The sequence below is a fragment of the Pristis pectinata genome, chromosome 14 (genome assembly GCF_009764475.1).
Source record: "Pristis pectinata isolate sPriPec2 chromosome 14, sPriPec2.1.pri, whole genome shotgun sequence".
NCBI lineage: Eukaryota > Metazoa > Chordata > Chondrichthyes > Rhinopristiformes > Pristidae > Pristis > Pristis pectinata.
The window spans coordinates 49,212,502-49,227,868 of record NC_067418.1 but is presented as its reverse complement, the minus strand read 5'-3'; the positions used below and the strand labels follow the sequence as shown (position 1 = coordinate 49,227,868).

The 15,367-nt window shown below is 55.1% G+C and overlaps 1 protein-coding gene across 1 annotated transcript in view; it reads right to left on the bottom strand.

Annotated features, from left to right (window-relative positions):
• Nucleotides 1-3,432: 3,432 nt before the first annotated feature.
• tmem276b (transmembrane protein 276b) overlaps nt 3,433-15,367 on the bottom strand; it is a 42,641-nt gene continuing 30,706 nt past the window's right edge. Inside the window, exons 3-4 of the mRNA XM_052028987.1 lie at nt 7,315-7,452; nt 3,433-4,436 (exon numbers count right to left, since the gene is read on the bottom strand). Coding sequence (XP_051884947.1) covers nt 4,192-4,436; nt 7,315-7,452 — 383 coding nt within the window. The 3' untranslated portion in view covers nt 3,433-4,191. The remainder of the gene's footprint in view (nt 4,437-7,314; nt 7,453-15,367) is intronic.

Sequence of the window (15,367 nt, the reverse complement as noted above, 5' to 3'; positions counted from 1 at the left end):
TTCTGTTTCTGCCTTACTAATGGCTGCATTGCATTTTTCTGTGTCCATTGATATATCTTGTGGTTTAGGGATTCAGTGGAGGGGATGGGGTGGGGGAAGCATGGCATGCCCTCCAGGGCCCCTACCACTCCCACAGTTGGCAGCTTCTGTCCATCTCGCCCGTAAAGCACTAGTTTGCAGGACTCTGAGGAAAATGCCGTGATCGGGGACTGAATTAGGTTACAAGGAGCTGGCAGGGCATGATGGGCTGAACGGTCCGAGCTGTAAGATTGTTATTTTAGAGTTGCGTGTGAAAAGGAGTGTCGGTGTGAACACCTGATGTGATGTTACAAAGCAAGGTCTGTGGTGTGACGTAACAGGAATCTTTCAGTTTTAGACAGTGTTCACACATAATAGGAACACATCCCCTGGCCCTCAGTAAACACTTACAGCGGCACTGATCTCACTGCAGACTGAATACCTTGGAATCTGTTTGTTGGTTATAGGTGTGGGGTCTGGAAGCAGGGTACATGCCTGTATTCCCAGCCCAAGACTGCAACAGGTTCGTGTACCGGAGACCAGGGAGGTGTGATGCTTGTGTGAGACTAATCCTTTGACCTTGTGTTTCAAGTCTGCCTGTTCCTCACTGCATCTAGAATACTTGTTGTAGCTTGTCCATCACTTGATAAGGTACAGCTCTGGAGTGGGCTCCCACAGCTGTTCCAACAGTACTGTCCATGTTGCCCTAACCGGCCCTGGGCTCCCACCTTCATCACAGTCACCATTGCCCCACCCTAAACCCTCCTACACAATCCAATGCTGAGCTGCTCACATCTTAAACTATACTGCCCCCCCTCAAAATCTGGTTCCCCCCCCCCCAAATAAAAACTCCCTGTACCCTTTCCAATGTTAACAGTTCAATTGGCAACCTCTGGACTCCCTGCCAACCATGCCCCTACATTCCAATGTCCATGGGCTGGCACAGCTGGCGGAGGTGCTGCCTCAGTCCCGACTTCTGGTGCTGTCTGTGCGGCGTTCACACACTCTCCCTGTGACCACATGGGTTTGCGCCCCTTCCTCCCCCCCCCCCCCCCCCCCCCGGTGCTCCAGTTTCCTCTCACATCCCCAGTTGCTGTGGCAACTGTAATGCCCCTATGTGGAGGCGAGCGGTAGAATTGATGGGAATGTGGGAAGGATACAATGAGGGGGTAGGGTTAGTGTAAAGGGATGGTTTGGCACGGACTCTGTGGGCTGTTGCCATGCTGTGTGGCTATGCCTTTAGTCTCGAGTCCCGGTCACCTTGGCTGGGGTCATGGTCCTTGGCCTGCTAGCCAGGGAGGAGATCATTTGTGCCCTCGGCGAGGTTTGGCCATGGAAGAGGGCTTCAATGTGTGAGCCTGCAGTAACCAAAGGGAAGCAGTACTGACACCTGAGGCTTCAGGGATGTGGTAACAGCCTAGGAGGGAGCTCAGCCAGGACGAGGGAGGGATCCACCCCTGTCTGGAACTCAAGCTCAATCGGCCCTGAACCCAGCTTCCCACACAGCCCAACGAATGTTCACAGCGGCAGTTTTAACCAGAATAAAGCTGCAAACCACCATCTTGTAATTAATTTTATTATCGACCAACTGAATGCTTAGTGTGTGTATATTACAAGTTCAAACACCCCCTGATAAAATCACTTTCTTTCTTACTCGGTCCTTGGCTATAAACAATACATCTAAAATGGACATCACAATATTTTACATTGTACCAAACACATGTAGCACTGCACTGGAGTTTAATACAGTACACAAATCGCACATCCCAGGGCTGCATGCTTCCTTAAGAAATGATGTGACACCATGGACAAGGGTGCAGCAGATGGGGGGGGGGGGGGCAGGAAACGAGACAGCAGTGTGGTGGTGGTGATTCTCCCCCACCCCACCCCCTTCCTCGCACTGGGGTTAACCTGTTAACCCAAGGCAGAGGGAGGAGTTGGAACAGCGACTGAAAAGTTTTTTGTCTAAGGTGTGATCAGTGAAGACGCTTCAGCGTTGTTGATGAGGTGTCAGGGGAAGGTGGAGGGGCAGCGCTACTAAAGAGTACACGAACCGCGCAAGGGGCCAAACCACTTCTATTCTGCCTGGGCCTTGTATACGGTGCAGGGCACAGGAGGAAATTTATTTAGCAATTCTCCCCCACCCTTCCGTGCCCAGGTGTAACTTGTGTGACCTGCTTCCCTCCTGTGGCCTCATTAACTCCCGTTACACGGGGCCTTTGGAGGAGGTGTTAGCCCGACTGTGACTCTTGGCAATTCATTCAAAGTCAAACCGGTTGGATGGAATGGAAGAACCTGACTCGATTCTGAATTCTTTTTTTAAAGATTCTATTGGTTTCAACATGCACCCATTGAAAATTAAACTGGAAAAAAAAAGGGCAATCACATGGCGCATAAAAGCCCATTCCCTCCACGCAGCCTCCAATATTACCCAACCCACATTTTACCCATTTCAAATCCTTTCTATGGCCCCAATATTACCCATTCCCCTCAGATCCGACGTTACCCATTCACACTCCCCCCTCAGATCCGACGTTAACCATTCCCAAACCCCCATCAGAATCCGACGTCACACATGTCCAATCCATTCCCCCTTCAGAGCCCAACGTTACCATTTACAAACATTCCCTGGGGTTCCTAAACTTGCCGTCCCCCCCCCCCCCAGAATCTCACGTTACCATTCCCTACCTTCCTCTGAAGCCCCTTTCATTGCTCGTTGTCCATTGCCCCCACAGTTTCCACTACAAATCATTGCCGCCGCTTCCCCCAACACAGTTGGCTGGTCCCACTTGAGCCTGTCATCGTGATTCAGCCCGTGAAGCATCAGCCATGCTACATTCCCGTCTTGCAGTTTGATGGTTTGGGGAAAGTGCTGTTCTTCCCGCCGATAATCGTTGGTGGATGTTTAAAATCGAGGCCCGGGCTCGGACGGAACCCCGCCCCTCACTGCCCTGATATGGAGCCGTGCTGCCTTAAGACCTTGGTACCAGTAACTTCACAGTTCCTGCAATGCAGGGCTCACAGGGAGCCTTGCCCACAAGGGCAGGTACCAGCTATACATCTGACGAGCGAATAAACAGTTGAGTTGGACACATCGTTGGTGGCCCTGCTGTTTTACCATTGCAAATGCACGTGAACTTTCAACCGACTGGAAGGAAAGATGAAAAGTGGTATTTGTTTGACCACTGATGCTTTATTTCCTTTATAATAAAATGGTTGGGCACATTTGCTAAATAATCTACACATTTATCTGGGCTGTTGGATGTGTGCAAGATATGTTGGACTAAAACGACAGCAGGTAGTGTCAGCAATTTCCCTTGGATAACATGAGTGAACTGGGTCCTGATTTACCCTGATCTTGGTCAGACTGCTCTTCTCCCCACTCCCCACACCCCCCCCCCCCCCCCCCTCCTCCAGCTCTATGCACTCCACGACAGTACAGAAGTGATTACCAGCTGCACAACCGGGCATGACCGACACCTACCACGACTGAGGCTCCGGTCACCCAGACTCAGCCCTGTGAAGGAAGTGGAGAACGGGCTGCAGAGTGAGCTGCACTCCACAAGGTCCTGCAGCTTGTTTTATTTGAATTTTTAATGAGTTTTATTATAAAAAATGCATTTCCAACTGTGTTAAAGATCTAACCAAAAAATGAGTCAAATGGGTAGACGGCAGAGCGATTTACAGCGGCGGGATTCTGTACAAGTGGAAAAAAAGATGTCTCGGTATTTGTACAAATAGATGCACACTTTACAAAGTACTACCCTGGGCTGACCAGTCCCGCCGCCCTCCCCTCAGCACCTTTTTGCCTCCGTCAAGGCTGCGGGGTAGGAGAGGGCAGCAATGATCTGCAAGGGGTGAGGCGTCGGTCGTTCCTCGGACCCTGCGAGTAGCATCGAAATTTGTACAAGGGGGCGTGAGATTTCAATGCATTAGTGGGGGGGGGGGGAATAAAAGATGTTTTCTTGAAGTTTTTTTTACATGTGTGAACGCTCTTTATCACAAGTCATTCTACTAAATTACATTCAATAAAACTGCTGAGTGAGGCAGTATTTAGAGATGTCTCACCGCGCCTCCCGGGTGATTGGCACTGGGCGGTCTGCCGAGTCCGTGGTCATGTGATCTCCGTGTCACGTGATGCTCGGTCACCTGGTCCGAGCCTTCCCCCGGGGGTCACATGGTGCCGTTCTCCACCCGCGCTTTCTGGACGGCCGTGTGCGGCGAGCTGAGGGACGGGGCCAGGGTGCAGAGGAAGCCCGCCAGCAGCGTGAGTCCCAGGCCGCCCCACGCACAGAACATGGACCAGCCGTAGCCGTGGCTGATGTCCTCGGGCAGGCCGTACATGTGCCGAGGGAAGCGGGACAGCTCGAAGTTGATGCCGGCCACGCAGGTGCAGAGGGAGATGATGCAGCAGGTGCCTGGCGGGGGGAGAGCGGAGAGAATGACTGGTCCTCGCCCAGAGAGAGACCCCGGACCCGGCCCCCCGGACCCGGCCCCCCGGACCCCGGACCCGGCCCCCCGGACACAGCCCCCGGACCCCGGACCCCGGACACAGCCCCCGGACCCCCGGACACAGCCCCCGGACCCCCGGACACAGCCCCCGGACCCGGCCCCCCGGACACAGCCCCCGGACCCGGCCCCCCGGACACAGCCCCCGGACCCGGCCCCCCGGACACCGCCCCCGGACCCCGGACCCGGCCCCCCGGACACAGCCCCCGGACCCCGGACCCGGCCCCCCGGACACAGCCCCCGGACCCGGCCCCCCGGACCCGGCCCCCGGACCCCGGACCCGGCCCCCCGGACACAGCCCCCGGACCCCGGACCCGGCCCCCCGGACACAGCCCCCGGACCCGGCCCCCCGGACACAGCCCCCGGACCCCGGACCCGGCCCCCCGGACACAGCCCCCGGACCCCGGACCCGGCCCCCCGGACACAGCCCCCGGACCCCGGACCCGGCCCCCCGGACACAGCCCCCGGACCCCGGACCCGGCCCCCCGGACACAGCCCCCGGACCCCGGACCCGGCCCCCCGGACACAGCCCCCGGACCCGGCCCCCCGGACACAGCCCCCCGGACCCCGCCCCGGACACAGCCCCCGGACCCCGCCCCGGAGGTACGAGCAGAAAGAATGGCTGGTCCTCGCCCCACAGAGAGAGACCACCCCCCTGGACACCACACCGGAGAGAGAGACCACCCCAGAGAGCCCGACCCGGGCCCCGCCTCAGGACACCATCCTGGAGAGAGAGCGGAGAGAATGGCTGGTTCTCCCCCACAGAGAGACACCGATCCCGGGCACCACCCAGAGAGAGAGAGACCCCCCCCCCCCCCCCCCGGACCTGGACACCGCCCCTGGACGCCGCCCGGAGAGAGACCACCACCACCTCCCCCCCCGGCCCGGGACGCCGCCCGGAGAGAGACCACCACCACCTCCCCCCCCCCCCCCCCGGCCCTGGATGCCGCCCGGAGAGAGACCGCCCCCGGACCTGCCCCCACAGAGAGAACACCTCTGGAGAGAGACTGGCCCCTGAGGGACACCCCACCCCTACAGACCCCGCCCCTGGAGAGACCGACCCCGGAGAGACACCCCCAGAGAGGGACACTGTCCTGGGAGAGACCACCCCCCCACCCTCGGACCCTGCCCCCAGAGGGAGACCCCACCCCCCAGGCACAAACCACCCCTGACAGACACACAGCATCCCCAGACTCTTTTCCCCCCCCCCCCCCACCCTCCAAAGAGACACACTGCCCCCAGACATCCTGCCGGGATTCATGCCACCCCTCCAGCAAGGCCACCACACCCACCTCTCTCTCCACCTCCTCCAGACTGAATGACTGGCTCTCCCTCCAGATACCTCAATACCCCCACCCTGCTCCTCCATCCCTCTGACCCCCAACCCACCCCACCCTTCTCTGACCTCCACCTCTCCCTCTAACCCCATCCCTTCGAAACCCCTTCCACCCTGCCCCCACCTCAACACCTCCACCCGGCCCCCGCCCCTGCATCGGAACCCTCCCACCGCCTCCAGAACCATCGCTGTGCTTGCCTCTCAGTAATGGAAGAGCGGGAACCTTGGGCAGGGTGAAGCAAGCCACTCTGACACCCCGACTCTGCCCCTCTCTCCGCCCGAGGTCGATGCAGACATTTTGGCCGCACACCCTCACCGGCGTCCTCCCACAATGCGCCGGATCCTCCTCTGCTCCCCAGAGCTCATGTCACCTCTGCTCTAATGAACCAGCAAACTCCCTGCCCTCCTACCCCTCACAACCACTCTCCAAACTCAGCCCCATATCCCCCATTCCCATTCTCCACTCCTGATCTTTCCCGCTGTCCAGGTGGAGTGTGCACGTTCTCTCCCTGTGACCGTGTGGGTTTCCTCCAGGCACTCCAGTTCCCTCCCACATCTCTGGTTAATTGGCCGCTGTAAATCAGCCAAGGTGGGTAGCAGGAGAACGAAGTGGAGTTGATGGAGATGTGAGGGAGATTCATCTGCAGGGCTAGGGGGAATGGGATTGCTCCCCTAGGAGGCAGCACCATCCCAATGGGTTGTGCTCTTGCTTTGTGTCTTCATGTTAAACCTTTCCATGCCCCCAATTCTATCCGTTTGTGCGACCTCTTCCGACTGCTCAGTGCTAGCCTCTTGAGCAGTCCCGATGTTCATCCCCGCTCCTGGTAGCGTAGCCTGTGTCCTGGGCTTTGGAGCTCCCCTCTCCAGCTATCCCACTCTCCAGAGCTAAGACGTGCACTAAAACCTCTCGTGTCTCCACACATCACCTTCTAGCCTCTTTATACCGGCCATCTCCCCTCCACACTCTCGGTCTCGACCCAAAACGTCGACTATCCCTCTGCCTTCACAGATGCTGCCTGACCTGCTGAGTTCCTCGAGCAGTTTGATTTCTGCTCCAAATTCCAGCAACTGCCACCTCCCTCGTGTCCCTGATTATCTCGTGTTGCCGCTCACTATCAAATTCGGTTTGTTGAAGCACTTTTGTTTGGCCAAGTACAGTAATAATACCTCAGTGACATTGGGTGTGTCTTAAGCACACTGATTGTCATCCCAGAATGGGAAGGATCCCAATCAGATACCGGTGTTGCCCCAAGAGACTGAGGTTCATTGGATGTCTCCCCGGAGGGAGACAGACAAGGGACCAGGGTACGGGTATCTCCCAAGAGACAGGGATTGAGATCCCACAGTCAGTGCAAGGATACCTCCCTCAGTTTGATTGGGATGGTTACAGCGACCTCTCCATGTCCCTAGTGGTGGAGCTGCACCCATTGTGTGGAGACTGATTCTCTCACCTCCCATGAGGAACAGCAGGCCAGCCACATACTGCATCAGGTCGTGGTCCTTGCAGCAGCCCAGGATCCCGATGATCCAGCCAAACAGGATGATGGACACTGCCATTCCGATAAAACCTGCTGTCATCCGGCGCAGATCTGTCGAACAAGAGTCAGCTTTAGACTGAAAGGAAGGCCACTCACAATCCAGCACTGAGGATCCTGTCTGCGCCATTCTGTCAGATGCTCAGGAAAGCTACAGCACAGGCTGGGTGAGAACCATTTATCCGGTGGAGCCCGAGCCTCTCTTTAATGAGATCTCAACACCTTGATCTCTATTGGTTAGCAAAACGGCTCGTACTTTGTAATTGCCGAGCTAGAATCGGCTGCTTTTGTGTGAGGGTGTTGTACCTACGCCAGCAGGTTTCCCAGATTCCCTTCTGGTGACCATGATTGAACAAAGGGGATAGGGGATAGAATGCTACAGCACAGAAAACAGGTCATTCGGCCTTTCTAGTCTGTGCCAAAACTTTATTGTGCTAGTCCCATTGACCTGCACCCAGTTGATAACCCTCCAGACCTCTCTCCTCCATATATCTATCCAATTTATTCTTAAAACTTAAGAGTGATCCCACATTTACCACGTCAGATGGCAGCTCGTTCCACACTCCCACCACTCTCTGAGTGAAGAAGTTCCTCCCTAATGTTCCCCCTAAACCTTTCCCCTTTCACCCTAAAGCCATGTCCTCTCGTACTTCTCTCTCCTAATCTGGGTGGAAAGAGCCTACTTGCATTAACTCTGTCTATATCTGTAGTGTGAAAGGTCATGGCTGTCACATGGTGTGACAACACACACCCCTCTGGCTGGGATGACACCATTGAGCATATGGCCGAAAGTGAAACCACTGTCAATCAAGGTCTGCCTCCACCCCACCCATTAGGTAAACACCTTTGTCCTTGCTGGACCACTCGGATTGGTCTTTGCGAGCACCTTTGTTCCTGGGCACACCTAACCATTGGCCCATTTAAAACACCTTTGTCCTCGCTGGACCACCCAGCCCCCCAGCAGTATAAAATTGCTGCATGTTTGGTTCTCTCTCTCTGTCTCTCAGAAGATGTTGAGGTAAGTTAGTTAAGGACTCCTGAGACCAAAGAGCCAATTTTGTCCAGAATCAGGGTGTCCAAACATTGTATTGTTTATTCCTTGAGCATTTGTAACCAGTTATTTTTTTTGTGTGTGTGCGCACCTCACCCCTGTTGCGATTCCCTTCACGTTTGCGATCTCCTGCTTGAGAGTGTGCGAGTGTGCATTCATTCCTTTCCATTGTTGCTGCGTCTGTCTTTGTAAATAAAATTCTCCTTTTTAAAGTACAAAGACTTGTGTCTGAAGCCCTCTGCCTTTAAGACCCGAAAGAACCTTTTCTCACAACATTTGGCGCTGCAAGCAGGGTCTTAAAGGTCTTGGCTGAACACAGACGCGGGGAGGATGTTTTGGAACAAGGGGAAGAAGGCTAGTACAGGCACTGAGGAGGGAATTCCTGGTTGAATTGATGAGAGAGAGAGGGATTTGGGAGCTTGGCCAGTGTGCTGGCAGACCACAGTAAGCCAGTGGACTGGGCCGAGCAGTTAGATCCACATGGTGAGCAACTGGGGCACCATGTTGTTGCCCTCCTCCAGAAGTCGGGGTGCCCCAGGGCCAAAGGGAGTCAAAGGGATGCCTTCTGGCTGCTTGCGTCCTTCCTGAGACGCCAAGCTGGGATTACTAGCCAGATGCAGAAGACATGTCTCCAGAAAGACGTGGAGATAAAGGAGCTCCAGCAGCGCTGCTGTGTGCTGCAGCAGGCAGTCCAGACTGCCCAGACCCAAGCCAATGACCTCGAGGCCAGAGGGACTGAGGTCGCCTGCAAGCTGATCCAAATGCAGCAGGTACAAGCAGCTCGCCGGTCTGGCACGCAGCCAGACCCATTAAGTATTCGAGCCCTGGTCCGGCGCAGCGACAAGCTGGACGCATGGTTGGGGGAATGGGGATATATGGATGGATACAGACGAGGAGGGGGTGCCCGAAGAGCAGGGGCCCCGTCACGCACACCCTCCACCCCATGTACCCCTGCAGGCTTGACCCATCCAAACACAGTCCCAGGTCTGCCACGAAAGGGAGGGGAACGGGGATGAGGCCACCGCAGGGGAGAGTGCACAGGCCCCTCCGAGACCATGGAGACCTGAGATTTCTCCAACAAGGAGCTGACCCAACTGGCGGATTGGTACCGCCAGCGGCCGGGTGAGCACCTGGCTACATGGCTGCTCCGACTGTGGGATGAGGGGGGCCCCAACGTGAGCCTCTCTCACCAGGAAGCGAGTGCCCTAGGGAACTTGTCCGACCAACAGACCAACTGCGGGCGCCACTGGGAGGGGCTGGGAACAACACTACCCTGTGGGGTCGGGTAGTGACCACAGTGAGGGTCCGGTACCCTACCCTCCTCGAATGGGACTTATATGGGTGACCGGCATCTATGAGGGGCCCAGTGATCGTGGGTTGTTAGAAACCACCAGGGTGACCAGAGCGCTAACGGGATACCTGGTCACCACCGCGCGCCCCGATTTGAAGCCAGTGGTCCTGCCCCTCATGGGACCGGCTAATGGGAAGACCATGCGGGACGCCATCACCTTCCTGGAAGGGCTAGAGTTCTTGCAGTGGGGGAAGCCCACCCAGGTCCGTAGGGCAAAGACGAGGGCTGGAGACACAACCCCCCGTTTTACACGCAAATGGCTATTCTTGGACCCGCTGCGCGCAGGGGTGGACCGTGCCAGCACAGATGGGATCCCGACCTCCGCCATTCAGGCGCTCTGGAAAGAGCAGTGCAGGGGGACATCTGGCCAGGGGAAAACCCACAACCACCCTGGGATCAAGCCCGACACAGGGGGCGCCCCCAACTTCCAGGCCACACAGGCTGCCCCCGACGACACTGCCTCTGTCCCTCCCCCACTCGAAGCAGTCCCTCCTGCCCTCAAGGCTGAGCTCCGGGACCCGCTGAGACAGGAAATAGCCCATCTCTGCCCGCAGGAACCTTCACCCATGGGGTGGCAGACCCCTACCCCCCTCCCACAGGGGCCCCGGCACATTTGTTCCACTGTCCTCTCCTGTCTGGGAGACCTGAGGCCACACATACCAGTCGCTGTACATTGGGGAAGGGGGAACATACAGAGGTGGATGGCACTCATCGACATGGGTGCCCAACACACCATCGTCCTGGGTAACCCTGCCGTGTGGACGGGGGCTCAGATGCAGATAGAGGGGTTGGGGGGGTTCCCTTTTGCCCACGAAGGAGGTCACAGTCTGCATGGCCATCAGGAACCAACCCCTTTGACCCGTAACAGTGCTGATAGCAAACTCGCCTGAGTGCATCCTCGGGATCAATGCCTTAAAGGGACAGTCCCTTTATACTAACCGGGGTATGTTTATGTTCGGGGTCGCACAGGCTACAGTCATGGTTGTGGCAGCCAAATGCAAACCAGTTGTTGTTCCCCCTCCCTCCAAGGTCATCTGTAGCTGACAGTACAGAGTGCCGGGGGACACCGAGATATCACTTGAGGCCATTGCGGGGCGCCCGAACAAGCCTTGGCGTGCAGTGGTAGATTTAGATATTCATAGCCCCACTATTTGCCACGGCTTAATCTCTCGTTAAAAAGCCACGTTCTTATGGGGACCCAAACAACAGGCCGCTTTTGAAACAGCAAAGCGAGCTGCGGAACAAGCACAGCCACTTGCTCCCCACCAGGCAGGTGTCCCTTTTGAATTGCAGGTCTCGGCCAGTGAGACAGGCACCGAATGGAGCCTCTGGCAGAAGATCCAAGGGCACAGAGCTGCTTATGAATTCGCCAGCACGTCTAATAAATCGGACTGTGGGACTTGAGTCCGAACCCCAGCACACGCTGGTTAAGCTCTACCACTAACACAGCTTCCCCGGATGATCTTCGAATGAACTGTTTACACAGACTTTTTGCACCTGTCGGGTTCAGCATATTGGTTTTGGGGAAGCTGGATGGCAGTTCCCCACCATTCCCCTCACCACTACAGCACATTTCGTCCAGTGATTCCCGATGGGGTGGGTGCTTCAGGAGCTGGTATTTCCCTTCTTACCATTTGACCTCAACCCAAGTCCTGACCCTCAGAGTCACCCCGCAGCCATCCAGTCAGCCGAGGGAATGTTGGTGCAGACACCAAAATGACCACACTTGCACCTTCCCAGTCGGCTACAGTGACTGCAAGAGCAACTGGTACCCAGGGGCCACAGTGACCACCGCCAGCGGCGCCGCTAAGCTGGGAGCTCCCTGGACCTTGAATGGCACCCACTGGGTCTGCGGGCACCGTGCCTACCCGTGGCTCCCCATGAGCTGGTACGGTTGCTGCTTCCCAGTGTTTGTGGTGCCCTATATTCATGCACTCGACGACCTCGGGGAGGACCCAGCATACTTCGACCACCGGCACAAAAGAGCCATCACGAAGGCGGAAAGGATCTGGATGATTGCCTTCCCCACATATGGCACAGCCCGACTAACCCGAGAAGTCATCAAGATGACCAGCGTGCTCCAGACAGTGGCTGATGAACAGAAACTGTCACTGCAACGTACTAAGTATGCCCTGATACAGACGGCAGCAGAGCTGGCTGCCGTCAGGCTGATGGCCCCTCAGAACCGTATGGCCCTCAGAACCAGTCGGGAAGGAGGGCTGCACCTTTATCCCAGATGTGTCCAGCAACATCACGGACCTGGCTGCTCACATTCAGGACTCGGTGGCCAAAATTCAAAAAGCGAGGGACCAGCTCCTCCACCACGACAGCTCATGGGCCGTTTGGGTCACTGGGGGGATGGTGGGCAACTGTCATCCACTGGGCCACTACCCTCGTTTTAATTGTTATAGCTATCTGTATTTTGTGCTGCGCTTGGAGCCACTTCTGCCTTCCATTACTACTGCACCCGGATGTATATTTCTCAGTTTAGTTCTAGTTATTCCCTTGATGGCGAGTGATGTAGCTTTCGAGGGGTGGAGTGTAGTGTGAAAGGTCATGGCTGTCATGTTACTGTGACAACACTGACCCCTCTGACTGGGATGACACCATTGAGCACATGGCCGAAAGCGACACCACTGTCAATCAAGGTCTGGCTCCACCCCACCCATTAGGTGAACACCTTTGTCCTTGCTGGACCACCCGGATTGGTCTTTGCGAGCACCTTTGTTCCTGGGCACACCTAACCACTGGCCCGTTTAAACCACTCTCTGTGTTTAAACAAAAATAAAACTTGCATTGCAAATAAACTTTCCCCCTCACCTTAAAACTGTGCCCGCTAGTAAAAGCATTTTTTGCTTTTACTTTGGATTTCTGGCACCTGCAGCCCTCTGTTTCTCCAGTATTACTGCTCCACTGCGAAGTCTCTTCAAGGATGCCAACCCTGAAGAAGTTTTCTCCCTCTCTTCGATGGGAGCTTCGTGACTCCCTCTCTCACTGCTCCCCCTCTGTGATCTCCTCTGCTCTCCAGCTCCTCCACTATGTGCCTGAACATTGAATTCTCCCACTTTAGGTAATCCCCACTCCCTTTCCCCACAACAACCCCCCCCCCACCATGTTTCTTCTCTTCTTCCCTTTCCTAGCCTCTCCTTTTTTTCCCCCTCTCTCTCCTTACCTTCGACCCGTCCCCCGGTGGATCTGCTCTCCCCTCCTCCCCGCACCTGCCCATCACTGTCTCTTACCTGCATCTACCTATCACCACCCTGTGCCCACCCCGCCTCCCCTCTTCTGTCCACCTATCACTGCTCTGCTTTTCCCTCCTATATATCGGGCTTCCCCCTTTTCCTATCTTCAGTCCTGAAGAAGGGTCCTGACCCGAAACGTTGACCGCCTGCTTTTCTCCACGGATGCTGCCTGGCCTGCTGAGTTCCTCCAGTGTCGTCGTGTTTGTCATACAGCAAGGGACAGTTTGATGATGAAGTCCACTCTACACTGTTGCAGCAAGCAGCCACAGGAGAGGTGCAGCTTGATCAGGGAGAGATAATCAAAATAAAAACTGCAGGTGCCGGAAATCCGAAGTAAAAGCAAGAAATGCTGGAAATCATCATCACTAGAGGGCATAGTTTTAAGGTGAGGGGGAAAGTTTAAAGGAGATTTACAAGGCAAGTTTTATTTTTGTTTAAACACAGAGAGTGGTAGGTGCCTGGAACATGCCGGCGGGGGAGGTGGTGGAGAGCAACATTTCAGAGACATTTAGACAGGGATGGGAACAGGCAGGTGGGATTAGTATTAATTGGTATGGTCGGCACAGACACTGTGGGCCGACGGGCCTGTTTCTGTGCTGTTTCCCTGTCCACTCAGCAGGATAGGCCACATCTGTGGGAAGATGAACAGGGTTAATGCTTTGGGGTGAACACACACACAATGTTGGAGGGACTCAGCAGGTCAGGCAGCATCTATGGAAGGAAATAAACAGTCGACGTTTCGGGCCGAGACCCTTCATCAGGACTGGAGAGGAAGCCGGGAATAGGGAGGTCAGGATAAGAAAGCCGGCCTTCTGCCCTCTTCCTCTCCAGTGCTGATGAAGGGTCTCAGCCCGAAACATTGTCAACTATTTATTCCTCTCCGTAGATGCTGCCTGACCTGCTGAGTCCCTCCAGCATTGTGTGTGTGTGTGTGTGTGTGTGTGTGTGTGTGTGTGTTGCTTCAGATTCCAGCATCTGCAGAATCGCTTGTTCTTCAGGGCGCGGATCCTTCGAAGGGAAGTTTTTTTCTGATGAAGGGTCTTTGCTCCGTTCCACTTCCCTCAGATGCGGCCCGAACCTCCGCCCTTTCCCCCATTTTTCTGCTTGAATCGGGGAGAACACGGCTCTGCCTTCACTCTCCCCTCAAACACACCCAGAGAAGGTACGTTACCGGTTATAAACAGAATACCTCCTCCTCGCTCAGGACGGGGAAAACGGGAACGTTGCCCCAGTTTTGTCTCACCAGAAAGCTAGTTTTGAGGTGGGTCAGACACAGAGGACAATCCCTTCTCCAGTATCTTAAGCAAAATCCTCCCTGAGCAAGGTTTAGATACCAAATAAAATTCTTTCCCCCAATGACACCGCAAGCACCCTCACGACATGACAACCACCCCACGAAACCCTTCGAGGGCAGTTGCAAGACAGGTCAGACATCTGACCTCTGGTGTTCTTCCATGCTGTTGGTGGACTGAACTGCAGATAGAACATAGGCCAGTCCAGCACAGTGCTGTCAGGAGAGGCTGGACAAACTTGGGCTCTTTTCTCTGGAGCGGCAGAGGCTGAGGGGTGATCTGTTGGAAGTGTATAAAATTATGAGGGGCAGAGATAGGGTGGACAAGCAATATCTTTTTCCCATTATTGAGCGATCCAATACCAGAGGGCATGCATTTAAGGTGAGCGGGGGTAGGTTCAGAAGAGACGTGAGGGGTAGGTTTTTTTTACTCAGAGAGTGGTGGATGCCTGGAATGCATTGCCTGATACGGTGGTGGAGGCAAATTCACTGGGTGCTTGGATGGGCACATGAATGTGAGAAAATAGAGAGATATGGGCATTCTGTAGGTAGGAAGGAATAGCTATGTCGGCACAACATTGTGGGCCGAAGGGCCTGTTCTTTGCTGTACTGTTCTATGTTCTATCTGCAGTCCAGCCCACCCAGAGAATGGAAGAACACCAGAGATCAGATCGCAAGCCGAACACAAAACTCCACGATACAGAAGGAACACAGTTCTGCGGATTGTTAGCTAAAGCTCAGTCGGATTTATAAAACTACTCATTTTTCCCTGTTGACAATCTCTAAAACCATTGTGTTTTAGATCATTAAGATATTAAATTCCAGTGAGTATAGTAAAGGTTTTACTGCTTCAGTATAGATGTCTTTCAATTTCTAAGAGGGTTTTTTTTCCACATTTAACCTAACAGATCTTTAAAAATTTCTTAAGAGCTGTGTCGAGTGCTTTATTGGCCAGGGCCAGGAGTGTGATGACCAATGGCAGGCCTCAGGGACTGATGTGGACACACCCATCATGCTCTCAGATAATCCATGCA